The following is a 27,664-nucleotide window of genomic DNA, read 5'->3' as shown; positions in this document are numbered from 1 at the left end:
CGCGGCCTACGGCGGCGGCCAAGGGACAGTTGCCGCCGCTGCGCAGCCGCACTGCAGGAGGGGCGAAGGCTGGGGGTGGGTGCCGCGTGTTCCCCCAGGTCGGCTCCCGGGCTGCGAGAGGCCGCATCCACCCCGGCCTGCGATCCACCTAGTCTGAGCAGACTCTTTTGAGGCGCAGCTCGCGATATATGCATATCTCGCAACTTCTTTTTTCCATTTATTCGTTCATTTTTATTTATGACCAAGGGGGTTCACTCTGAGGTCGAGAAGGAATGCTCGGAAACTGGGTGTGCTTTAATCTTAGGACATAGCATTTCGTTTTAGTTTTGCAGGTGGGTTTTTGTTAAGTAGAAAAGGGAAACCAACTTTTATTGGGTATCTCCTGTGTGGTAGGGGCTGGGACATTCATTTAATTCTCATGATTAATCGTCAGGCGGTGCTTCTAAGACTCCTGGTACTGATTAGAAAGCAAGTATGTAACTTCTTTTTCTTCGAGTGGACTCTGAGCCGACCCTGGGGCTCGCACCTGGGACACCCGGGACTGACTCAGCCAGGGAGCCAACAACAGAACTTCCAAGGTCACGCAGCTTCTGAAGTCACTGACTTTTTTTTTTTTAAAGAGCTTTATTTATTTTTTTAAAGACTTATTTATTCATTCATTCATTCATAGTGACACAGAGAGAGAGAGGCAGAGGCACAGGCAGAGGGAGAAGTAGGCTCCATGCAGGGAGCCCGACGCAGGACTCGATCCAGGGTCTCCAGGATCACGCCCTAGGCCGCAGGGGGCGCTAAACCGCTGAGCCACCGGGGCTGCCCAGTCACAGACTTTAGATTTAAGATTTCAACTCCCGGTACCACCTTTGATGTTATAGGAGTGATTTTATTTATTTTTTTTAAGATTATTTATTTATTTATTCATGAGAGACACACAGAGAGACACAGAGAGACACAGAGAGAGGCAGAGGGAAAAACAGGCTCGATGCAGGGAACCTGACACGGGACTCGATCCTTGGTCTCCAGGATCAGGCCCTGGGCCAAAGGTGGCGCTAAACCGCTGAGCCACCTGGGCTGCCCAAGGAGTAATTTTAAAACGCTTTTAAAATAACTCTAATCACAAAGTCTACAGAAGGGGAAAATACCCTAGATTAACACAAATTCACACCGCCATAATCTTACCTACATGATTACGGAAATTATCATTAGATTTGATTGATTCATTAGATTTTCATTAGAATTGATAGATTTGATTCTATCAAAGAAATGACTGCTATACAAACGATTTGTTTTATTTGGCTACCTTTTACAAAGCAATATTTTTAAAAAGGTAATATTACTGGATTCATTCCAGCTAACTCTAGAAACCTTCTCTTTTGCAAATATATATACAATAGATGTGTAATCTGGAGAATGAGCATGGGAATGGCCTACAAAGCCTTTGAATCTTTAAATTAAGTGACATTTCCTTTTCAGCTCTACAGTAAGGCATAACTTACCTAAGTTATTAAATACACAGATCTATAATGGACTGTGCTACAGGATTGCATGCCAAAAATCGCCAGTATCCACAACCTTCCTGTGTCATAAACCTTTTTAATTTCAGGTCCTTACCTATACAATGGGGCCAACGGTATGGACTTCTGAGGGGTTGTAATGACTCTTTACTCCTTCAGCAAATATTTATGAAGTGCCTACTATATACTGCGCATTGTTCTAGACACTGAATATAAAGTAGTGAACAAAGTTCTTGTTCTCAGAGTCTATGTTCCAGTGTGGGATACAGATATATTGATGATAAATTTATTAGTTTCGTGCTAAGAAGAATAAGCCAGGGCAGGTAAATAATTCTGTGGTCAGTGATGATGAGAGGATCTGAGGGTTTGGAGTTAGTGTTCAGAGAAGGCACAGACCTGTAGTGGGGAGGGAATAAACCATGTGCAGATGGGGCCATAGGATAGGCAGAGAATTACACGTGCAGCAGGAATGCAAGTACAAAGGTCCCAAGGAGGGGGACTGGGTGACTCACACAAATGCCAACCATACCTCTCCTTGGGGCCCCTGCATCAGCAAGGAGGCAGTGACACTGGAGCAAAGTAAGGGAGGGAGGGACTCCTGGGTGGCTCAGGCTCCCCTCAAGGAGCCTGCTTTTCCCTCTGCCTATGTCTCTGCTTCTATCTCTCACGAATAAATAAATAAAATCTTAAAAAAAAAAAAAAAAAAAAAGGGAGGGAGACTCTAGTGGCTGAGATCAGAATGAGGGCTTGAGGCCATGCCAGGTAGGACCCTGTAGGCCCTATCATAAGCTTTCTGTTTTAAAGAAAACTTGAATGAGTATTTTTGAGCAAAACAAGTGACAGGACTGGACCTACATCTTTAAATGGACCTTTCTGACAGCAAAGTAAGCAAAAGTTGGCAAGGGTGGAGGCAAGACACCACTTATTAAAATTATTGTTAAAATAATTCAGGTGAGAGAGGATGGCAACTTGGCCCAGCGTGTGGATGGAGGAGGTGGTGAGAAGTGGTTGCATCTTGGATAGATTTTGAAAGGAGTGCTGAATCAGGCATAAGAAGATTCAAGGATGATCCCAGAGTTTTGGCCTAACGAAATGCAAATACAAGGCTACCATTCCTGAAGCAGGAAGGTTACACATGGAGTAGGGGTGGGGAAAGAGTTGGGAGATCAGCTTTGAACATAACTTTAGGTGAAATGAGTGAATGAGTAAACCATTAGAGGAACATGCAATTCAAGGAAGGAGTGTGGACTAGAGATACAATGTGGGTGTCATCAGTGTAGGGTTGTATTTAAAAACAGACCACATGGACAGTGAATGTGGAATATCAGAGAGCAAGAACTTCCTGTCCCTTTCTAGGTCCTCTTCTGTATTAAGAACCAAATTGCTATAGGACAGATTAACAGGAGAAAACCAAACTTAGTTTCCTGCCTACAGGAAATTCACACTTATATGGAAATTCCAAGGACAATTGGGCAAAATAAAGTTATATATTATCTATATTAACTAAAGAGAATCCGGTAGGGGTCTGGGACTTTGAAGGGAAAGAATGCAAGTCACAGGCTGAAGTCTGGTAATTAAATGCTTGCCTTGCCATATAGATGGGTCACTCAGGTAAAATTTGTCTCTGGTAATAAACATTATTCTGGGAAAGACTCCAATTTAGATTCTCCTGTGTAGTTAAGGGAGGGACAAAAAGCTTCTTCCATAGGGAGGAAGTCCATAGGGTCTTGATGGCCTTTAGCTCAAAATAATCAAGCCAAAGTGTCTACCTTGGAGTGGCCTGGCCCTTTGCCCCTCCAGGACCAAGAGCTGAAGACTAGGCCTAATGCCAGCCAGGTTCAATATCCCTCACTTTGCTTTTTTTTTTCTATTAAAGAGGATTTTGTGAGTAATAGGGTCAATTTTTTTTTTTAAACTCAGTTTCTGGATTCCTAATCTTCTAATATGTGCTGGTATAACACTTTAAAGAATTCACCATTTAAATTCTAAAAGAGGGGACACCTGGGGACATGGGGCTTCTTGAGGGAAGCCTGCTTCTCCCTCTGCCTGTGTCTCTGCCGCAGTCCCTGGGCCCCCTCCTCTCCGCGAGTTTCTTGCTGATGAGAGTGCCCCTCTGTCGACCCTCTACCCTCTCTGTGTCTCTCATAAATAAATAAATAAAATCTTTAATAAATTCAAAATGAGTATTTGGAGATATCCACACAATTATGAACGCTGGTTGTGGAATTTCTGCCCACAGTCAATGAAATTCTTTGGCAATTTACAAGTATCATTACAAAGCTAATAGGAGCTATTGAATTTATAAAAGCATTCCTTTTTTTTTTTTTTTTAAGATTTTATTTATTCATGAGAAAGAGAGAGAGAGAGAGAGAGAGAGAGAGAGGCAGAGACACAGGCAGAGGGAGAAGCAGGCTCCATGCAAGGAGCCTGATGTGGGACTCGATCCCAAGACTGCAGGATCACACCCTGGGCCCAAGGCAGGCGCTAAACTGCTGAGCCACCCATGGATCCCTATAAAAGCATTTCTAATTGATTTTAAATTATCAGTTTAATTGTTGAAATGGTGAAAGTTCACTTTATAATAAGTAAGCAAATCTCTCAGTTGTAGATCGTTTCTAAGAAATAATGCCATATTAAAGAATGCCAAAGCTGTAAAATTAACTGTGTGAAACTACTCTTTGTGAGATGAGCTGAATTAGTTCTTAACTTGGGTTTCACATTTGAAATAGATTTTTTTTAAAGATGTATTTATTTCTTTTTTTTTAATTTTTTATTTATTTATGATAGTCACAGAGAGAAAGAGAGGCAGAGACACAGGCAGAGGGAGAAGCAGGCTCCATGCACCGGGAGCCCGACGTGGGATTCGATCCCGGGTCTCCAGGATCGCGCCCTGGGCTAAAGGCAGGCGCCAAACCGCTGCGCCACCCAGGGATCCCATTTTTTAAGATTTTCAAGTAATCCCCACACTCAATCCAGGGCTGGAACCTACAAGCCCAGATCAAGTTTGACTCTATTGAGTGCGGAGCAAGGCGGACCGCCACCAGCTGCTACTAAATTGCTTCACAAAAATATAAAATGAAATGGTTTTTAAGAAGTTAATTGTTAATTCAATTTTCATATGTTCAGCCCCAAAGTTAAAAGTTAAATTACTTATATGCTTGTGTCCAACAAAAAGTACCTAAAAGCATATTTTTCATAGTAAACTGTTGTGGGAAAAATAGTTATAAGTCATGAGGATGGTGGTTTGTTACCCTCTGCTTTCTGTCCTCATAAACAGGTTTCCGAGGGGTTCCCTCCCACTGGGTCTCCAGCCCTAGTGAACACGAGCCAGAGCGGGAGATGAAAGAGCCAGCTGTCCCCGCGGCGCGGGCCCTGGACCCGGGGCAGGGCCAGGCGCGTCCGCTCGCGGCGCCGGGGACCCTGGCTCAGGCATCCCCGGCCCTGCGCCCACCAGCCCACACCCGCCAGCATCACTGGTCCCCTGGCGCTGCCCGCACCGTGACGCCCTGCAAGGCTTCGGGCCGCCCTTCTCCAAAATGGCCGCGGGCGTGCGCCGGCGACGCTGGGCGCGCTCCCCGCGGAAGCACGGCGGGGGCGGGGCCGGCGGGAGCCGGGCGCCGATTGGCCGGCGCGGCTGCCCTGTCCCGGGCGCCGGTCCGTACGGCCGCCGCCGCGGCCTGGGGCTGGGATGCTAGGGGCTGCGGGCTCCCGGCGGCTGCGGCTCCCGTGAGTGGCGGCGACGGCGGCGGCGGCTGCGGCGCGGGCGGGCGGGCGGGCGGGCGAAGCCAGCGGGCACCGTCGGCAGCTGGCCGCGTCGGCCGCGGGATGAGGAAGCGGGCCGAGCCCGTCGCCTTGGAGCATGAGCGCTGCGCCGCCTCGGGCTCATCCTCCTCCGGCTCGGCCGCCGCGGCGCTGGACGCCGCCTGCCGCCTGAAGCAGAAGCTGCGCCTGGCGGGCAAGGGGCCAGCGGAGCCGCGCTGCGCCGCGGACGCGGGCATGAAGCGGGCGCTGGGCAGGTGAGGTAGGGCGCCGGGAGTGCCTGCCCCCGGCTCCCCGCGAGGTTCTCGCTGACCGCAGCGCCCCCGTCCCTCTACCCGCCGGTGCCCTCTCCCAGCCTCCCCCGGCGCTCTCCCTCGCCTGGCCCGCAGGTGTGGCCCGCAGGTGTGGCCCGCGGGCATCCTTCCCTCGGTTCCCGCCTGCGGGAGCGCCCCGACCGCCCTTCCACCCTCCGGTGCCCTCCTCTGGCCCTCCGTGGAGCCCAGCGCCGTGCCCCTACCCTTCCCGGGTGACCGGTGGGACCCCGTCCGCGGGCTGGACCAGCGTCCCTCCCGGGGGCTGCGAGCCGCAGGCGGCCACCGCCCGGCCTGGGGGGAGGGCCCGGGGGCGCCCCTGCTGCGGCCCCCGGACGCCCCGCAAGGAGGGGACGCGGGCGGTGGGCTGCAGGTCCGGGCCTCGCTGGCATCCTTCGCCTCAGCTCTGCGGGGAGCCCGGAACCGACCGCGCCTCTCGCTGGGCTGGCGTCTGCGAAGCTTACCTGGTCCCGGGTCTCACTTTGCTGAGCGTCTCCGGTGACTAGTTGTCAAGAAGTGGCATTCTCTGCCCAGAACGAATGAGGCCCTTGGGGGAAAGGTTAAATGGTGTGCTGTCGCCCAGGGTACGCCGCATCCTCGGCTGTTGCAGGGAAGCCTGTGGGTGCGTGTGCAGACGGCTAGTGCTGCTTGAAATTTGTCTGCGTGGAGAATCTAGACTTGGAGAACCTGGAAGTCTTTCGATTTCTCCCTCTGAGTAGGGGATGAATGTATCCAGGTAGAGCTGATTTCAAGACTAAGGTAGTGTATTTCATAGGGACAAATTTCTCCCCCTTTGCTGGCTCCATAATTAATCTGGCTGTTCTCAGAACGTTATCGTTCAAGGCAATTTTGAAATCTGGATCTTTCATGGTTTTGAAGAAGTTAGTATGTAACGTTCTCAGGTGTTGCAGAGTCATTTCTTTTGGGGTCAGCTGGAATGTCCTTAATTGACACTGGCTGCTTCAGTGTCAAATATTTATCCAGATAGTCCCTAAAAATATCATTGCCTAAAAGATCATGAAATTGAAAAAAATAGAAATATGTATCCAAATAGACACCTTAATATTTTAACCTCATTGTTTAAAAACTCATGGAACGAATTGTAGTCTCCACTGTTAACATTCTTCCTGAAGGGCAAGAACTGACAGTATTTGTGTGTGTGTGTGTGTGTGTGTGTGTGTAAAGTTACCTTTACACTGGGCAGTGTCTTTTGTGAAACTAATTTGTTCTCTTTTTGTGGAAAGGTTATCTGCACTAAAGACTCATAAGTAGCTTTGATGTACTTTTGTGGTTTTTTTTGTTTGTTTGTTTAATCGGTTTTATCTAACACCTAGATAAGTTTGGGAATTCTTCCTTTGAAGAAATGAAATTGTTAGGCACATTAGTGTTTGGGGAAACAGTGCTGGCCTGGTACCTTCCTGGAAAGATGTACGGTATTAAAATGATATGCTTTGTTTGTGTTTTTGTTTTTTTTGTGTCAGGAGAAAGACATTCAATTGGTACTCATATCCTTTGGAGGAAGGAAGGACTCTTAGGTAATAAAAAGTAAAGCAGATGGCAGGAAAGCCAAATTTGTGTTACCTCATGTCTTCCTTCCCTATTTCTTGGAATGCTCTCCTGGACATTCGTCTCCTTTTGTTTTCTCCTTCACCCAGGTCTCTGCTCAACTGTCACGTCCTCAGAGAGGCCCTCCCTGAGACCAGCCCATTCAAAATAGACTTCTTGCCACTCCCAATGCCCGTGGTCTATTTGCTTTTATCATCACACTTTTATCTCTCTCTCTTGACCTTGCAGTTGTCTGTGTAGTTGACTTGCTTTATTAGTTGTCTCCTCCCCTATAAGGATGGAAGCCCTAAGAGAGCAGGGGCATTGTTTCTTCCATTTTTCTGTCTCCAGTGCATGAACATAGTAGGTGGCAGAAAATACGTATTCAAATAGTATACGTAGAGTAGATAACTAAGAAGTGGAATTGCTGGACCAAGGAGTGTGTGTTTATAATTTTGAAAGGTGAGGCCAAAATGCCCTCCAATGTACTGATGGGTACTTTCCCCAGCAGTGTCAATTGCCTCCCCTTCCTGTCAATACTTAATGTTACCAAATATTTTAACCTTTTTTTCTACCTGATTGATGAAAATGACATCTGATTTGTAGCTTTAATTTGCATTTTTAATTGTTAGGTGGCAATTTTTGTGTGTTTTTATAAGCCTATTGTATACCTTTGGGTCTTTCATTACTTGCCTTTGTTTGGCACATTTCAGATAGACAAAAGGGAAGACAATATAATGAACCTCGATGTATCCATCAGGTCTTCTTAAACAGCCATATTTTGCTGATCTTGAATCATTTGTCTCTCCTCCCTCCATATTTTTGTAGGGTGGGGGACTAGAATATTTTAAAACAATTTTATACATAGCTACTTCACAGTATAGCTTAAATAGGGACTTTTGAAATATATATAATCTTATTGCTATATTTATCAAAAATTCTTTATATTTATCAAAATTAACAATTTATTATTGCCTCTTAGTAATTTAATACCCAATATACATACACATTTCTCCAGTTGTCTCAGAAACGTCTTTTAAAATATGGTTTGTTGGGCAGCCCTGTGGCTCAGCGGTTTAGTGCCACCTTTGGCCTGGGGTGTGATCCTGGAGACCTGGGATCCAGTCCTGCATCGGGCTCCACATGGGGCCTGCTTCTCCCTCTGCCTGTGTCTCTGCCTCTCTCTCTGTGTCTCTCATGAATAAACAAATAAAATATTTAAAAATAAAATAAAATAAAATGTGGTTTGTTTAAAAATCCTGTAATTTGTTTATTTCTAATTACTTGATCTTTTTTGTTGTTGAAAATAGAATCCTTCCTTATATTACGTATATCTATTATTGTATTTACTAATTTTGTAAGCAGCAACTTATGTAATCATTGTTTCTAGTTGTTTTTGCAGTTGGTTCTCTTGGAATTTCAGATATCATATGTCAGTTACAAATAATATGAATTTCATCCCATGTTTTCTACTTTTTTATATCTCTTGTTTCTCATTTTTTGGTTGCATTATATTTCTAGAACAGAATATATACAAGGGATGATGTCTTGTTCCTTACTTTACTGAGAATACTTTTAATATTTTTGCCACACTAGTTATTTTACTACAGGGTGTGTTGTTGCTGTTTGTTTTTTAAATCAAAAATGGTTCTTGAATTTTATCAAATGCTGTTTTAGTGTCTGTGAAATTATCATGTAGATGTCTTTCCTTGACCTGTTAATATGAATTCTAGTAACAGTTTTTATATTATTGAATCATCATTGAAAACTCTGTTAATGTGTAGCCAGATTGTATTAATATTTAACTTAGTCATTTTACATTGTCATTTGTGAGACTAGTGTGTAATTTTGTTTTTAAATGTAATCCTTGGGATCCTTGGGTGGCACAGCGGTTTGGCGCCTGCCTTTGGCTCAGGGCGCGATCCTGGAGTCCCGGGATCGAGTCCCACGTTGGGCTCCCGGTTCATGGAGCCTGCTTCTCCCTCTGCCTGTGTCTCTGCCTCTCTCTCTCTCACTGTGTCCCTATCATAAATAAATAAAAATTTAAAAAATTATATATTAAATGTAATCCTTATCAAGTTGTTTTAGTACTTTCTTTAGTTTTATTAAAAGCTTTTTCTTTTCTTTGCTTTAGCCAGTTTAAATGCTTTTGAAATGATTTGTTTTTTCAAATTTTGGTGAAATTGCCCTGTAAAACTACCTAAGCCTGGTGCTCTTTTAGATTTACTCTCTTTCTGGGTTTAGTTTTGGTGATTTATGCATTCATAGAAAATCATCTGTTTTATCTAACTTTTTCCTCTATATCTGGGGCTGTTCCCTAATTTTGTGTGCTTATATGCTCCCCCCCCTTGATTATTTAGTCTAGCAAGTAGTATATCAATACAGAGATATACACTGAAATTTCTTCTCCCAAAGAAAATATTTTTTTTATTAATTAATTCTGGGAGACCAGGATGCTGCTGAGGGTTCTGGAGAAGTGGAGAGAACATCTTCTGTCTGAAAGCAGCTACTGCACCCTCTCCTGTCACTGACCCTGGCAAGAAACGTGGTCCTAAGATGGCCAGATCACCCAGTCTCTCTAGAAGAGTAGCTGGTTGTGTGTTTGTGTGTGTATGTGTGAACTCAAACTTTGTGAACATTGGCAACTAATTCAGATAAAAAAATAACTTGGGAATAAAACAAAACATTTTTTGTTTTTTAAAATTTCTGGATTGGTCGTTTTTAAAGGTAAATGTTTATCTAACTCATATGTTGACCCTGGACTTCCTGAGAGGAAGGACTAGATATTAATTTTGTACAATATCTGGTAATTTTTGGCAAAGAAGTGATTCATGAGCCTTTTCTGTTCTTTTTCAGTAACCCCCAGAGTTTTGGGGACTATGCTTTAAAGGCTTAAGTGGTCTAATTTGGACTCTAGGAAGGTGATAGTGAGATTTATGGGTCTGCATGCTTCAGTGAATTAGTCTTTATCCTTCTACCCCCAGCTCATAAGTGGTTCTGCCAGTGACTGAGGTCAGTGGGCTGCATGGGAGGCTGCATTTCATAGCTGCTGATCCTTGCATGTAAATACAGGGAACCTGAGGCATCACCCTCAGTCCCTCTTTGACCCAAAGCAAGGAACTTCATCCAGCTGCTAATGGTTTCACTGTAATCCAGAAAGGCAGGTGGCTGAGGTTAATAATACTCATCTCCTTCAACATCAGCCTTCTTGAGCTCACCCCAGAAGTTCTTTGCATGGTATCTCTTTGTATACTGAGAGGTTAGAATGTGTTTTCTTCCTTTATATACTGAGAAGGTTAGAAGGTTCTGAGCTAGCTTTTGCAGTTAAAGTTTACTTTTTTTTTTTTAAAGATTTTATTTATTTACTTATTCATGAGAAAGAGAGAGAGGCCGAGACACAGGCTCCATGCAGGGAGCCTGATGCGGGACTCGATCCTGCGTCTCCAGGATCACGCCCTGGGCTGAAAGTGGCGCTAAAGTGCTGAGCCACCCAGGCTGCCCAGTTTAGTTTGTTCCATTCCCCTTCTCCTTCCACTCCCGAGAGTACGTTCTGTGCCTGGACTGGGACAAGCAAGGGGGCAGGCTTTGTTTATGGCACCTCAGCTGGGGCCCCCAGCTGGGTCCATCTCTTCCCAGTTGTGGTTTATCTTATCAAGGCCACACTCCAACTCCGGACCCAGGACACTGGGATCTAGCGCTTCTCTGATGTCTCCCTCTTTGGTGGGACTTTGTGCCCTGTATCTTTGCTTCCTTTCCAGTTCCTTTTTAGCCAATGTATACTTTCCTTTCTCAAGGGAGTGTCTGTCTTGTAACTGGGCAAACACTGCTCATATCTTGGAGATATTTTTGAGTAGATTAGAGGCTCCTAAAGACATTATCATAAAGGTAGCCTTGGAGAGAGGTGTAGAAGATGGGTCATTTTTTTTTGTTTGTTTGTTTTAAGATTTTATTTATTTATTCATGAGAGAGACCGAGAGAGACGCAGAGACATAGGCAGAGGGAGAAGCAGGTTCCATGTAGAGAGCTCTACGCGGGACTCAATCCCCTGTCCCCAGGATCACACCCTGGGCTGAAGGCGGCGCTAAACTGCTGAGCCACCTGGGCTGCCCAAGATGGGTCATCTTGTCAGGGTTATACTGACAGCAGTGGAGATGGGCTGCCTTTCCAGACTTGTGATATTCCTCCTCAACCCACTAGGGCACTTTTCTTTCCAAACTGAAGTCTACAGGAAAAATTTTTACTGTAATATGATATTGGAAACTGGCAGATTAAGTCAGTGCTCTTCTCCTAGAGACGATGCCACAGAACTTGGGTTTGGGTGGGTTTGTGCTTTGACAGAGGGCTCTTTCAGCACCAGGAGTGGGTAAATCATCTTGTTCTGAACTGAAGGATTACTTAGGATGGGGGATGCTGACACAGGGAAGAACAGTAGCAGGAAGCTTTGGCTGAGATGTCCATTTAGCCAATAGACCCATTATTTGGGCCTATTGGGCCGGTCCTCCTCATTGTAGTATCATTTGATATCTTAAAGGAAAGCCCACATAGATGACGGAGCCCCAAGTGTGTTTTCAGGTTCTGTGGCTTGGGGAGACTTGTTTACCTTTTGAGTTTGTTTCTTCCTCTGTAATGGGCTAGAAATACCTTCCCTGTAGGATTGAAGTGAAGCTCAGGTGTACAGAAGAGCTGGGTGCACGGTGAGCATTGAGTCAGTGGCACCTTCTACTTTGGTCACCCCCAGGATTATTACTAATATTGTTAGTTGGGAGTACTGAGAAAGCTCTGTTAAATTAGGTCAGGAGGAATTTATCCCCCTCTTCTCTGCCCCCAAGTTATTTCAGTATGTCTTCCCAGCCAGTTATCATCATGATCAGTGAATGTATCTGTGGCTATTACAACATTTGTAACAATACTGTTGGGTTATTCAACACTTTTTTCACCTGTTCACTTAGCAGAGTTTGAGTACCTGTTATATAGAGTAACTTTCAGTGCTGAGGCCATAGCAGTGGATGCAGGTCACATCTCATGGACTTTACATTCTGATAGGGGAGGCAGATAACAAACAAGTGAGAACGAGCTGTGTCAGGTGCTTGGGGTGCTAAGGAGAAAAGTAGGCCAATAAGGAGCACCTGTGACATAAGCATGATTTAGGTGGCAGGAGTCCCTTCTGATAAGGGCTTCCATTTGAATGGAAGCCACTGGCTTCTTTAGAGTGGAGAAATGCCTTGATGTGATGTGTGTCATTACCGTGTCACTCTGACACTTGTGACAGGTATGGACTGGAGAGCCAGAGAGAACAGGAAGACCAGTTAGGAGTCATCCAGGCAACAGAAGATGGGGGCATGAGCTGGCAGTAGCTGTGGAGGGAAGAAGTGCTGCAGTCTGGATCTCTTGCAAAGGAGAGGTCAACAGGATTTGCGGTAGTTTACTGTGAAAGAGCAAGGACGGTCAGAGATGCTTCACCAGTTTTCTTTTGAGCAGCCAGAGGCAAGGAGCTGCCATGTGCTGAGATGGGGCAGTTGTGGGAAGAGCAAGTGCTCTGGGAGGTTATGAGTTTGGTTTGGGGCATATTGTGGTGTCTCCTCTTGCAGATTCAGTAGGTAGGAGGAGCCAGAGATCCAGGCAGTTAGGCTGACTTCTGACTGTTACCTGAAGAAGGTATTTAGAATCACGACGGAGTCTGAGGGCTGGGCTGCAGGTCCTCAGTGGTTAGGGTCTGGGAGAAGAAGAGACCTGGAAGAAGCAAAAGAATGGATTAGGAAGAGGACTCGGATGGGCGGCAGCTGGGTGAAGAGAAGCCTGTTGCAGAGAAAGTTGATCTGCTTTTGGATTTGGTGACATGGAGTTGAGTGATTGACAAGAGTGAGTACTTGGAATGATGGGGGTAAAAACCTGAAAGAGTGGCTCAAGGGAGAGGTGGAGAGAAGAAATGTAGATAGCTTTTTAAAAGGAGTTTTACTATAAAAGAGAACAAAGATAAGGGAGAGGCTTCTGACCAGTGCTATTGTTGTTAAAGCTTGTTGCCATGCTCAGTGGGATGGTCCAGTAGGTATAGGCTGGCCTTGTAGACACTGGTGGCATGGTGTCTTTGGGACCCATTGCCCCAAGGCTAACTGGAGGATCGCCAGACATGAAAATTGGCCAAGCGGCCCATGAAGGTGCAGGGGGGTGGTTAGATTTGTGGAGGGAGTGTTCGAAGTTGTCTTCTGCGTTTCTACTTTCTCTGTGAAATAAGAGCATGGTTATCCACTGAGGGCTAGTGGGGGCGGAGGCGCTGCAGGTGTTTCCCTTTCACTTCTCCACCTGGATAGTCCTAGTTCTTTGTCCTTGACCTAAACATACTGTTCCACCATATTTGCTAAACATTAATGTGAATAATCATGCTACCTAGCAGGGACTCTTCTTTCTGACATGTAACATTTCAGAAGTGGCTGTCACGGGAAGTCATTTCATCTGTGAGCTGCGTGTCTGAGAAACCATGCTTGTTCCTGTACTTGAGTGCTGCCTATTCTGGGGGCCTTGAGCAGGAGGGCAGTGGCTCCACAGGGATCCTGCACACATCCCCATGATGAGGGGGTTACAGCTGGATTAGAGGTGGAGGTAGGAAGAGGAACAGCATGAACTGAGGTCAACATAGAGTGACTGTATGGGACCCAGGCAGAATCCTTACCTCTCAGGTTTTGCTAATACACAAATAGCTGTTTTTGAGTAGAATTTGTTGAGATGGCACTTGTGGAGTTGTCGTAATATCTGTGCTCTGTTATGGAAGTGTCCAAAAGCGTAAAAAGAAGGTAAGGTTGATGAGTGTCCATGTGAATAGTTTTCAGAAGAGTAAGACTCTTCGTTTTGCAAAGATGAAGATAGAGAAGAGGCGTCACAGAAGGAATACAAGCAGATTTCAGGAATGCTTGACTTTTGGATCTGTTTCTGAAACTTGAAAACAGTTGCCCTGAGCTTTAGGGCAAGAAGAGAAAGTTCAGATTGTTTTCAGTTCTTACCAAACTTGTGGGATCTCCATGCAAGGTTTAGGTGTATTAACTAGACTATTCATATGGGAAGGGAGGAATGTTCAGGGCTGAAGCAGGCCATTTTGATGCAGTAGTAGTAGTTCCAGGGGTCCCTGAGAGACGTATATGGCTTTTAACTGTTTTCTTCTCCTGGTCATGTGTATAACAGAGACTTCCCACCCTTTCTTCTTTCATCCTTGACTTGTGCCATTCCTGGTCCTGGAAGATCATTTTGCTTCTACCTGGAAATGGATGCCCATAGGTTGTTTTATTCAGCACATAGTTATATTACTTGGGTTGTTGGTCACATGCATGCTAGGCACTGGGAATGTGAAGATGGAAGGAAACAGTACGTATTCTCGGGGAGTTCGTTGTCTGTCAGTTTTTCTTATAGCAGCCATCAGTTCTTATGCTCAAATATTTTAACGATATCTACAGTAAATACAAAATACAGGCATGGCAGGAGATGGTGAGTCTGATCTCACTTTTGTCTTTTGTTGTTCTGACTTTTTTTGTGTGTGCCTATTTATCTTCAGAGAATTTCATCTTTCAGGCTCTGACTTCATTGACAGGATGTAGTACATCCTATCAATGCATCCCTGGCATACTAAGATTTCTGTAGGTATAAGAAAAGAAATTCTCACAGTTTGGGGACACAGCATGCTTCAGTAAGATACGTCGTGGCAGAACCTATGGGAAGGAAAATAAGACAGGACATTTGATATTTGGCTTAGGGTCCCAGAAGGAAGGGACTGTTAGACCAGCATAGGCCAGCTGGGAGCCTGCCATTACAGCCCCGGGGCCTCAGGAGACCGCACAAGGGAGATTCTGCAGTCACCAAGGCAAGGATCTCCACATGTGACCCTACCCCAGGGGATGGTGATCACCATGGTGAAAGGCAGTCCCCATGGAACCCTCTCTCTCCCTCTTAGTCTCTCATTTAAATTTTTTTTCTGATGATAAAAGTAATAAAGACACCTTAATAAAAATTTAAAACAATGAAGATAATGATAAAGTGGAATTTCCCTAGATAATTAGTATTAACAGTATTGCTTGCATGCTTCTTCTTTCATTCATCTGACAAATACTTGTTACACATACCCCTACTATGTGCAAGGGGGTATGGACAAATGTTGCACAACAGCCAGACAGGTCCCAGCCTTTACAGAGCTTACATTGTCATGAAGGACAAAGGCAGTGGAAAAGGCAGTGCTTAAATACACAGTAAAATTGAAGGGGTGCAAGTTGGTATAAAGAAAAATAAAACAAGGGGGTGTTAAACACGAGACAACAGGCCTCAAATGGAGTCCCTTATGCTAAGCCGTAGGTTGCCAAACCAAGACCTAACTTAATTATAGCTTCAGCGCTCCCAAAAATGGAATCTTAAACCACTTGTTCAGGAAATGCCTGATCAGCACTAGTGAGTTAATCTGCCTTAACAGGCCCCTGCCATCCCTTAAAGGAAAGGGACCAGACAAAAAACAATCTACTTTTTTGCCCATTGTAACTTCCTTGTTCATGCTCACTTCTGCCTGTAAAAGCCTTTCATTTTGTATAGGTCTTCATGCTCCTTTCTGTCTGCTGAATTAGATGCTGGCTGAGTCATGAATTGTTGAATAAAGCCAATAAGATCTTTAAAATGCACTCCGTTGAATTTTTGGCTTTATGTAACAATCGGTAATGCAGTTGTGTGTAAAGCACCTGAAAACAAACTATACTGTAGTGTAAAACATTCTAGTCTCTGGCAGGAGAATAAGGCCTTTTCACAGCAGCACAATTCTGCCAACATCCTCATGAGTTTTTGTTTTCTTCTCTGTGAACAAAGAGACATTTATGGATTGTTCTTGTGTATTTTATTAAGGCCTTAATGTTTTCTTTTCCTTTTCTTTTTTTAGAACATCTTAAATTTTTAATCCGTTCTTTACAAGTTACCTAGACCACTTTTGATTAAGAAAACTGTAGAAAGTTAGTAACTGCCGCAAGCAAAAGCCAGGCGGCGGCACGTGTCCTGCTTTGCGGGGGGGCGGGGGGGTCTCCGCTCACGGGAATCTGGAATCGGTGGTGGCAGAGTTCAGTCCACAGGTCGCTTCTCCCCATATTTCTTTGTAAGGTCTTCAGCGTTTTACCATCCTTAGAGTATTTGTTCTTCAGCCAGGTCGGCCCGAAGTGGGTCCCCAGGCTGGGGGTCGTTCACCAGTGCTCCGAGGGCCTGATTGCTCGCTCGGGTTTGGGTGCTGGCTTCCGGTTCTCAGCGCCGAGTACTGGCAGACACACCTGCCCCTTCTCATCGATGTTCGGGTGATAGATCTTTGTTTTAAATGTGATCTTCGGTGGTTTTCTTTTTTTTTTTTAATTTTTACTTATTTATGATAGTCACAGAGAGAGAGAGAGGCAGAGACACAGGCGGAGGGAGAAGCAGGCTCCATGCACCGGGAGCCCGACGTGGGATTCGATCCCGGGTCTCCAGGATCGCGCCCTGGGCCAAAGGCAGGCGCCAAACCGCTGCGCCACCCAGGGATCCCCAGATCTTGGGTGGTTTGAGTGGTCTGAATGGGTACTCTGCTGGAAAGTCGATTTCGATTCTGAAGGCCCCTTATCATGTGGAGGGTTGTCAGGAACAGTAAGCCCTTGCCCAGTCAATGAATGAGCCTCATCAACCTGGACGTCACGGAAGTTTGTCATTCCACAATTGCGGGTTTCTTCGAGCTTCTTCATCAGCCTCCTGCTGGCTGCCATCTTGGATCTGGTACTGCTCTTTTTTTTTTTTTTAGATTTTATTTGTTTATTCATGAGAGACACAGAAGGAGAGAGAGGCAGAGACCCAGGCAGAGGGAGGAGCAGGCTCCACGCAGGGAGCCCGACGTGGGACTCGATCCCGGGTCTCCAGGATCAGGCCCCGGGCTGTGGGCGGCTAAACCGCTGAGCCACCGGGGCTGCCCAAGGCCTTAATGTTTTCAATTCTATTGAGTGAAATTGGCCCCGTTACTCCCTGTGTTCGAATAAGATTTTGAAGATTGTTCTTCAGGTCTCCACCTGTGAACTAAGAAAAATGTAACCAACTCTCAGTCTTGGGGAATGAATCCTGGCTTTACATGTTATGGAAATGTTTACATATTATATATTACATATATATTTTACATACAGTTTACCCTTGAACAATATGGGGGATGGGGGTACCCAACCTCACATGCTCAAAAAACTGTATATAACTTTTGAGTCCCCATAGCTTAACTAGTAGCCTACTGTTAACTAGAAGTCTTCCCAATGAACAGGTGATTAACACATATTTTCTATGTTATGTGTATTGTATACTGTATTCCTACATAAAGTAAGCTAGAGATAAGAAAACAATATTAAGAATGCCTAGGTAGCTCAGCGGTTGAGCATCTGCCTTTAGCTCAGGTTGTGATCCTGGGGTCCTGGGATCGAGTCTCGCATCAGGCTCCCTGCCAGGAGCCTGCTTCTCCCTCTGCCTATGTCTCTGCCTCTCTCTTTGTGTCTCCCATGAATAAATAAATAAATAAAATCTTTAAAAAAAGAAAATTATATTAAAATCATAAGGAAAAGGTAGGAGGGGTGGCTGTATTAATATCAAAGTAGATTTCAGAGCAAAGATAATTATCAGTGATAAATCATTTCATGACAGAGAGATCAATTAATTAAGAGGACATAACTTTGAACATATTTATATGCAATTGACAGAGCTTTAAAATCTGTAAAGCAAAATAGAACCGTGAGGAAAATAGATACATCCATGATTATAGCCGGAGATTTCAGTAACTGATAGAAATAGGAGGCAGAAAATCAGCAAGAATGTAGTAGACTAAACAGCACTATTCACCAACTTAACTTGATTGGCAGTTCATCCAACAAAAAGCAGATACAGGGATCCCTGGGTGGCTCAGCAGTTTGGCGCCTGCCTTTGACCCAGGGCGCGATCCTGGAGACCCGGGATCGAATCCCACATCGGGCTCCCGGTGCATGGAGCCTGCTTCTCCCTCTGCCTATGTCTCTGCCTCTCTCTCTCTCTCTCTCTCTCTCTCTCTCTGCGTGACTATCATAAATAAATAAAAATTAAAAAAAAAAAACAAAAAAAAAAACCCAAAAAGCAGATACGTGTTGTCCTCAAGTGCACATCAGACATTTACCAGATAGGTCATACTCTAGGCCATAAAACAAGTCTCAATAGTTTTTGTTTTTTTTAATTTATGATAGTTACAGAGAGAGAGAAAGAGGCAGAGACACAGGCAGAGGGAGAAGCAGGCTCCGTGCACCGGGAGCCCGACGTGGGATTCGATCCCGGGTCTCCAGGATCGCGCCCTGGGCCAAAGGCAGGCGCCAAACCGCTGTGCCACCCAGGGATCCCAAGTCTCAATAGTTTTAAGAGAATTTAAGTCATGCAAAGTCTGTTTTCTGACTATGAGGAATTAAATTAGAAATTAGTAAAAACAAGATGTCTGGAAAATCTTGAAATGTTTGAGAGGTGAATAATATACTTTTGATAAAGCCATGGGTCACGGAAGAAGTCAGAGAGGAAATTAGAAAGTAGTCCACATTGAATGAAAATAAAGACATGTGTATGCTTCCAAAGCATCCTTGGGGAATTTATGGCACCAAATGCCCATAGGAAGGAGGAAAGGTCTTCTTCAATGACTTCAGTTTCCATATTAAGAAACTGATAAACAGAAAATGTGAATTAAACCCAAAGTAAAAAGAAAAAAAAGCCTATAATAAAGATCAAAGCAGAAGCCAAAGAAATAGGAAACAAAAATATTAGTAATAGCAGGTTTGATCTTTAATAGGCAAAAACTGGAAATGATCCTGGGTGCCAGGCTGGCTTAGCTGGTGGAGCATGTGACTCTTGATCGCAGGGTTGTAAGTTTGAGTCCCACGTTGGAGAGATTACTTAAAAATAAAGCCTTTAAACAAAGAAAACCAGAAAGTCTAAATACCCATCAGCAAGTGTGTTTAAAATTGAGTAGCATAGCCCTACAGTGGAATATTACTCAGCAATCAAAAGGAATGAACCACAGAGGACATTTAGGGCAGTGAAATGACTCTGCAGTATACTGTAGTGGTAGCCACATGCCATTATGTATTTGTCAGAACTCCTAGAATGTGCAACACCAAGAGTGAACCCTAGAGTAAATGGATTCTGGGTGATAAAGATGTGTCAGTATTGCTTCATCACTTGTAACAAACATACCACTCTGGTGCTGGTGTTGATTGTAGGGGAGGCTGTGCACGTGTGTGGGGTAGAGGTATATGATAAATCTCTGTACCTTCCTTCCACTCAGTTTTGCAGAGCAAACTCTAAAAAATAAGTTGTTTTTTTTTTTTTTAAAGGAAAGATACAGGCAATAATGAACAGACAAGTGAGTTTCAAAATAATTATGCTGAGTGAAAGAAACTGGTCAAAAGATACTCATTGATATGAAACTAGTCTGTAGTTGCAGACAGTAGGTCTGTGACTTTTTGGGGTGGGGCGTGGGGACCAGAGAGGGGCAGAAGGGAGGAATTAACAAGGAATGAACCTTTTGGGATGATGAGTATGTTCACTATCTTGATTGTGATGATGGTTTCAAAAATGTTCACATGTATTAAAACTGATAAAATTAGAAACTTTAAACAAGTGCAGTTCATATCAACTGTATCTCAAAGCTGTTTAAAAAATAAAACAAATGTTATAGAGCTTTTATGTGAGCATTTTGAAACAAAATTTTCCCTAACTTTCATTCTCACCTGTGTACTTGACACCACCCAGAACTTCTGTGGGTTTGGCTGCCACCAGCCTTGGGGATTCTGAGCATGGTTGGGTGATCTGAAACCCTAAGGAGAAAACCCAGGGGGACTGAATTTTATTCTCTTTCATTCTATCTTCTTGCCTGTAACCAGTAATGCTTCCATAAACGAAAGAAAGCATACAGGAACAAGAGCCCTGAAGTGAGATCTGGGGGTTTTTGGAACGAGTTTTGCCCTGAAATGAGGTCCCTCTTGTGTACAAAGCAAACAGAAAACAGGACAACAGGTGTGAAGAGGAAGGCAGGAAAAATGGAAGAAATCTGTGGAAGAAACCATTCCTGAGAAGCAGGAGTCCTGAATATTGGCTTAGGGGCCATGGCAGTTTTTGAAGTAAATTTTTGCTGCATGGAAGAGAAATGAAAGAATAAGGACAGTATAGAAAGTATCTTATAAAGGTAAATTTATGTAGTGTTTGAATACTGAGACCGGTGTCCTTTGTATCTTTTTTTGGTATTAAAATGTTATCAGATTAGCTAGTTTTTGAAATCCTTGCTTGGTAAACCTAAAAAATTGGTTAACACTGTGTCAGTCCTCACTTCGTGGAAAATTTTGCTAGTTTGTAGCTTACAAAAATCTAGGAACTGGTGTATGTGTGTTTGTGTGTGTGTGCGCCTGCACGCGCATTTGCATAGTGGGGGACAGGTAGGGGTAGGTTGGGAGAAGCCACCTCTGGAGAGGTGAATCAAGCCTGCTGCTGATTCCAGGCTCTGACTGCATATGAGGGCTGGCCACAGAAAGATCTGATGGGTGGCTGCCACTTGTGTGCAGTGGGCAGGTATGGTTCCACTGTACTTAAATGCCTGTGTCCACTCAGTGGACCTTTGTGTAGGAGCTGAGGCTACCACACCAGGTCTTGATCTGAGGCCCCTCAACAGTAGGAACGCTATGTTTGCAGAGCTTTGAAAGCAGCAGTCTTCCTGATCAGCCTACATATCTTGTGTCTTGTCTTTCAAAAACCGCATCTAACAAGTTGGTGATTGCTGATGATGGGTGAAAGGAAGGTAGGTGAAGGAGCTACAGAGTGCTAAGGGGTGGGCTTCTGAGGTCACAAGCCTGTGCAGAGCCTTTCCTCGGGTTGATGGCCTCCTTTGGGACCTTCTCAGTAGTTTAGCAGCTCCCATCTTATCAGTTTTGCCAGAGTGGCTGGCAGGGTCTGGATACCAGCTGCAGAGGCTGTGGGGAAAGCAGACCTCCAGGGAAAGCACTGCATGAAGCTCACCTTGCCAGCCCCTCTGGCTGTCTGGTCAGTGACTGTGAGTCAAGGGGACCTTCCAGTTCACAGCATAAGTGACCACGAACATTGAAGGATGAATCTGTCCGGGGTACCTGTAGTCAACTCCAGTAATGATTTCTGTGTTATCAATGTACACTCTTTTAATAGAGTCTGGAAACTCAGTCTTCCCAGATAGGAAAATTCAAAGTATGGGATGCCTGAGTGGCTCAGTTGGTTCTGACCACTTCTTGATTTCAGCTCAGCTCTTGATCACAGGGTTGTGAGTTTTAGCACCACAATGGGCTCCATGCCCATTGTGTCTCCACCACAGACCCTAACTTTATAAGATATAGTCAGTATGGAATTGAGCTTATGCAGACATACTACATTAGTACGTTGACAGTGCTTGTTTAGGATCATATGATACAAGATGATTTTTATTCTTTTTAATGCTTTGTTGACAACTTGCAAATTTTCTACATTTATCTGTTAATCAGCTTTTTTCATAAAGCTCTGAAAAACTAATCCCTGTTGAATCTTGCAAGTATATTCCCTTTTTCCCTTTCCTTCTCACAGACATCTTTGCAGTTATTTTATTTATTTATTTATTTATTTATTTATTTATTTATTCATTCATTCATTCATTCATTCATTCATGCATGCATGAAAGACACAGGGAGAGAAGGAGGCTCCACTCAGGGAGCCCGATGTGGGACTTGATCCCGGGACTCCAGGATCATGCCCTGGGCCGAAGGCAGGCACCAAACCGCCAAGCCACCTGGGCTGCCCAAATAAAATCTTAAAAAAAAAAAAAAAAAAGAAAAAGGTCTCTCTGGATGTATGGTAGGAGGGTAGTGAGATAGAGGTTTCATTTAGATGTTTCTTTTGGAAGGCCAGGGTATTGGTCTGAAAGTGGGGTGTGTTCATCCAGAGAGTATATGAAACATGGTCAATGGGGTATGGGAAGGAAATTTTGCAACTTACAATTATATTCATATTTGAAATTAACCAACATACACATGCAGACCAATTATACATGCGTATAATTTAATTTTAAATGCATACATACAGAGGGCATGCTGCAAAAAATGTTGGTGGAAGGTATAGTCACAAAAGTTTGGGCCCACTGTTCTGTGCAAGGTATGTTGTTGGCCTGCCCCAGAGAGACAGCATTTGGGGTGGTTAGAGGCAGATGGAGTTGAGATATGTTTTGGAGACTTGGTATAGGTTGGAAGTGGAGGGAGGTAGGGGTGAGGGACTAGTGTCAGGAATGACTGCTGGGGGCCTCTGTGGGTCTTGGGCACATGGTGTTTGCTGAGGTGGAGAACTTAGAGAAGAAGCAGATTTTGGGAGTAGAAGATCAAGAACTTGGTTTTGGACGTGCTAATTTGAGTGGTCTGTGAGACTCCAAATGGAGATGGTGAGGAGACCATTCAGTCCTTCAGGTTCCGCATTGTTGGGTCTTACCCTAAACCCCCTGGCTTTCAGGTATGTCTCTCGCTCCCACTACATGTCCAGCCGTATGTCCATTGTAGGCTTGCCTCACTGAGGTCACCTGGGGAGCCAGGCCAGGGCAGGGGCTTCCTCCCTTCCTCCATCTTGCCCAAGGTTGCTGCTCCTAAAGTCTTTTCTCGCTTACATTTCCTCAGTCTCTAACTTTAAAACGGATGGGGATGGCCATCCTACCATGACCCCGGTAGGCGGGGGTGGGGGCGGTGGGGGGGTGGGCGGAGAACCAGAGATAATTGGTGAGCAGCACTGGTGACTGCAGGTAATTCTGCAGAGGGGGCTCATGGGCTTGCCATCTTTAGTAGTTGATAGTGGGGGAGCACCCGGCATGCATAGCAGAGAACACCGTGCCCTCCTGGCCTTCTTTTGGCTTTGGGCGTGCCCCAGAGGGACTCGGGAAGAACTCTCCTCAAGGAAGGTCCTTTGACTCAGTAGAAGGTTCAAGTATTCTCAGGCCCAAGGGTCCGACTGTCAGCTGTTAGGGCTGGGCAGAGACCACCCCTGAGGAGCCTGCTGGCCCCACAGCAAGACCTGTACCTGGTCTGGCCTCACTTCCTTTCTGATGCTACATAAGGCATTGCTGGAGTCATTTCTGCATCAAACTACTGCTTTCGAGCACTGGTGTGGTTAAAGAGTAATTGTAATTTAGGCTACCAGAGCAAGAAATTAGAGCTCAGGTGGACAATTTGGCCAAGGAAAGGGCCCCTGTCAGGGCCAGATGTGGCCCTCAGGATGTGTTCACCCACTCCCAGCCCCACAGAGGCCCTCTCCATTCAGTTTAACATTGCTTGCTCCATCTGCAAGGTACTGAGTTAAGCATTTCGTTTCCTTGCTCGTTTGCTCTGCACAATGGGCCTTATAGGCAGATTCCCCTACAGTTGAGGACACTGAGGCTCCAAATTGGTTTGCCCAGGGCTCTGGGCTGTGAGGAGTGACAAGCCAGCTCAGCCCTGCTCTGGTGCAGTGTCCACCCAGAAGGAATCACAACACACTAAGACCCCAGCTGCCTGAGAGGGCTTAACTGGGGGCCTCTCTCTGGGTCTTTGCCAAGTCTGTTCCCTCCCCTAGTAGAGGAATCAGGGCAGGTTGTTTGAACATCTATCCTGGGAATAGTAAAATGAAGAGCTAATCACTATCAATTGGGAGGCCAGAGGGGAAGCAGGCAGCACTCCTGTAGCACCCGACTCAGCAGGGCCTGCCCAGTTGTCATTGGTTTCCCACAGCTGGAGAAGGTAGCTCGGCCCTTCTACCAGGCAGTGTGTGTTCTTCATCTGTGGTGCATCTGAGGGATGTTTATGGAGCCTGTGCAGGTGGACTCATTCCCCGGTGCAGTGCATGAAAGGTCCTGATTGTGGGGAGGTGAGCAGTCTGGGGCAGCAGGGGCTGGCTGAAGTCACACCCCCAGGAAGGCCAGGGCGGCCACATTCCCCACAGTTTTAAATGCTTGGGTGTCATTGCAATATGGAAAGCCACCATCTGGGAGCACACAGGTGTGACTTGAATAGAGAACCTTGCAAGTGCTGGGTGTTGATTGATTTGTGGCATCTTGAGGGGAGTGTGAGGGCATGTGCCAGCTGCCCCGTGGGGGGCCCATGGACTATGCAAACCTCAGCAGTTTGGGTACCAGGAGCAGAAAGGAACCAGCAGGAGGAGTGACTGGGGGGTCCTGACCTTGGGGGTCATTTTCCCCTGGATGTTTTGCAGATACTACTTGACTGGAAGGTTCTGGATAATACCCTTAAGCTATACTTTCCTTTTTTCAGCTCGAAGTGCAGGAACTGCATGTATATAAGCAAGCTCATTCACCCAAGATTTCCTCATCTGTGGGGCTTCCTTGTTTCCTGGATTTGGCTCTCCTCTCTCAGGAGGAGGACTTTCTTTATCCACCATCAGTACCTCATACTATTACCCTCTTCTATAGCTCAGAGTGGGGAAAAAGGAGACTGCCTCCTTAAAGTATGACAGTTTTTATTTCGTGACATGAAATCAGAGATCTTTTAAAAAATAATGCCTTTTGAATTTTCTCAAAGAAAATATTTTGCTCTTTTACCAGGAAATGGTAAAAATTAAAACGAACAAATGATAACTTCATCCAATAGGAGTTTTCTTAGCTTGAGTTCAGAGAGACAGTATTTCTCCTTAAGCATGACAAACTCAGTCTCATTCTTTTTTCCGTATTGCCATTAAAATTGAGGACAGGGATCTGTGTTTTAATAGCTTCATTTATTTAAAATCTTCCAGTTTCTTTGTGAAAGGTGATAGAGATAATGAAAATAAGGCTCTGCTAGTCCTAACAGTCTAAAACAGACTCACTTCCTAATACCATTTGGCTCAGAATACCCAGATATAGCTGCTCAGAGAATGTGATAGCATTTATATGAGGGTGGGGGCCTTTTGGGAATGACTGTACCATTATTTTTTCTATCTCCTGGTCCAAGTACAAAGTCTTGGACAACTCAGACCTCTTAGAGAAAAATAACGTCTCCATTGTTCAGTTATGTTTGTGTATCTCTTTAGAAGGCCCAGAAGGAGAAGATAGGAAAGAGAAAACAAAGTTGGGTTAAGGTAAGAGACAGACGTGTGATTGAGGCAGGTTTCTAATTCTGAGATTCTGGAGAGGCTTGAACACTGTCAGCCTAAGAAAGCGGGAAGGATGGGCAAAAACTATGCAGACCAGACAGGTTCATACATATATGTATATTTATATATGTGTTTATATATATTTTATATATACTTAAATGTATGTATATATATTTTTTAAAAGTTAATTTTTTCTGACAGTACAGTCCTGTTTTGCATAGGATTTTGTGGACTTAATTTTTTGACTTGCAAGACTTCTGTGGTATTGCCATGTTCCCCAGACTGCATAAGATCCTGTGTATCTGTATAAATGGTGTAACCCAAGAGTATCCTTGTCTTGGACATCAGCAAAAATGGTCTGCGTTCATTTCCACATGGACAATGTCTCTTATATACAAGCTGCAGTTTTCATCTGTAATATGTGACATGCAACATTTTAGCTCAGAAGGCATGAGGCCTGGCAGTTGATGCTGAAAAACCAGATGCTTAAAGATTCTGAACTGTTGGGCACCTAGCCATGATCTTGGGTCATGAGATGGAGCCCCATATTTGGCTCTGCACTCAGTGAGGGAATCTGCTTAAATATTCTCTCTTCCTGCCACCCCCCCCCCACTTGCGGCAGGCACTCTCTCTCAAATCAGTCAATCAGTCCATCTTTTAAAAAAAGTTCTGAGCTGTAAAGTGTGAGTAAACTTCAGTGGAAGGACATGTTCTGGTGCCAGAGCTGAGTCCAGTTTGAAGGTCCTCCTGCTGTTGGCAGTAGGAGCCAGTAGGTACAATGCAACCTCCTTTGTTTTTTTTTTGTGTGTGTGTTTTTTAAAGAATTTATTTATTTGTTTGTTTGTTTGTTTATTTGTGAGAGAGACACACACAGAGGCAGAGACATAGGCAGAGGGAGAAGCAGGCTCCCTGCAGGGAGCCCAGTGTGGGACTCTATCATGGGACCCTGGGATCACAACCTGAGCCGAAGGCAGACACTCAACCGCTGAGCCACCCAGGCACCCCTCCAACCTCCTTCCTGACCCTTCCTGCTTCAGGCTCTACCCACACCCTTCTACCTGCCAGGAACCCCTGTGTCAGGCCTGTGGATTGGCATTGCAGGTCGGAACAGCCTTTTGGGCCAAATTCTAGTTATTAGGTTTTGCTTCCTGCCAAATGGTATGTCCTGCTTTATTAAACTTATTTGATTTGTTGAAGCCAGAAACTCCTATCCTTTTTGTTTATTTGCTTATGGTTTAAGTCTTGAAAATAAGAACCTTTAGATCCTAGAGATAAAGGATTAAAGAATTCATTTGGCCACTCTAGGATAGACTTCCTTTGTCCCCAAATTCTCCATCCCTCCCAGGTTACACAGAGACTAGGGGTGAAAGAGTCAATCATCCTTAGCACCCTTCTTAATGCTGGGGAAGGAAGATACCAATTAAAACTCGGAGATTCAGGGGGCAACACATTAATGATTACAGCCATTCTTTTTTTCTTTTTTAAAGATTTATTTAGAGATCAAGTGAGCACCTGTACACAGGTGGTGGGGAGGGGCAAAAGGAGAGACTTCAAGCAAATTTTCTGCTGAGTGAGGAGACCGGTGGGGCTCCATTTCACAACTTGTGAGATCATGGCCTGAGCTGAAACCAAGAGTTGGAGGCTTAACTGATTGAGCCACCTCGATGCTCCTAAGGGCAGTCATTCTTATTCTTTATTTTTTTAAAGATTTTATTTATTTACTCATGGGAGATACAGAGAGAGAGGCAGAGACATAGGCAGAGGGAGAAGTAGGCTCCCTACAGGGAGCCCGATGTAGGACTCTCTATCCCTGGACCTGGGATCACTCCATGAGCCAAAGGCAGATGCTCAACCTCTAGACCATCCAGGCGTCCCAAGGGCAGTCATTCTTTGATGAAATATTGATTGAGCACAGACGAGGGTCAGCACTGAGTTTGGCTCCTCAGGTAGATGGAAAGGCACTGCAGGTGAAGTGGGCAGCCAGGCCTGAGGTCTGCAGGGAGCTGCTGGCATGGTCTCTAGATCCAGGCCAAATATGCTTGTTTCCTCAACTTCCATGAGATCACAGTTGTTCTCCAGCAGGAGACCTGGGTCTGGTTTCCAGGGACAGAAACTAATGTTCCCAGGTCCTGCTCTGAAGTGCACCCAGCCGCTGCTCGGCCAGCACAGAGGATGCATAGGACCGGCTTCAGTTTGGCTCTGTTTCCCCCTCTGGACTCTGCATTTCTGAGTGTGCATAAAGAAGTTACCATATTCTCAAGCATGTGTTTTGAGTTGGTTATCTTTTTGTTTGAAGTATAGTTGACACACAATGTTACATTAATTTCAGTGCAACTAGTGATTCCACACAACTTCAGTCGGTTGTGCTTCGCTGAACCACAAGTGTAGCTACCATCTGTTACCAGACACCACTGTTAACCATACTGTGTT

General features: G+C 45.0%; 1 protein-coding gene across 2 annotated transcripts in view; it reads left to right on the top strand.

Moving 5' to 3' along the window:
* The first annotated feature begins 5,147 nt into the window (after positions 1-5,147).
* Positions 5,148-27,664, top strand: part of ABHD12 (abhydrolase domain containing 12, lysophospholipase) — a 70,302-nt gene continuing 47,785 nt past the window's right edge. Inside the window, exon 1 of one of the 2 annotated variants that reach the window (XM_041734385.1) lies at positions 5,148-5,527. In XM_041734385.1, coding sequence (XP_041590319.1) covers positions 5,337-5,527 — 191 coding nt within the window. In that variant the 5' untranslated portion in view covers positions 5,148-5,336. The remainder of the gene's footprint in view (positions 5,528-27,664) is intronic. The other variant, XM_041734386.1, reaches the window with a different exon arrangement.

This window comes from Vulpes lagopus, chromosome 19, assembly GCF_018345385.1.
Source record: "Vulpes lagopus strain Blue_001 chromosome 19, ASM1834538v1, whole genome shotgun sequence".
Taxonomy (NCBI): Eukaryota; Metazoa; Chordata; class Mammalia; order Carnivora; family Canidae; genus Vulpes; species Vulpes lagopus.
Note: the sequence above shows the minus strand (reverse complement) of the source record. Positions and strands in the feature narration are given on the sequence as shown.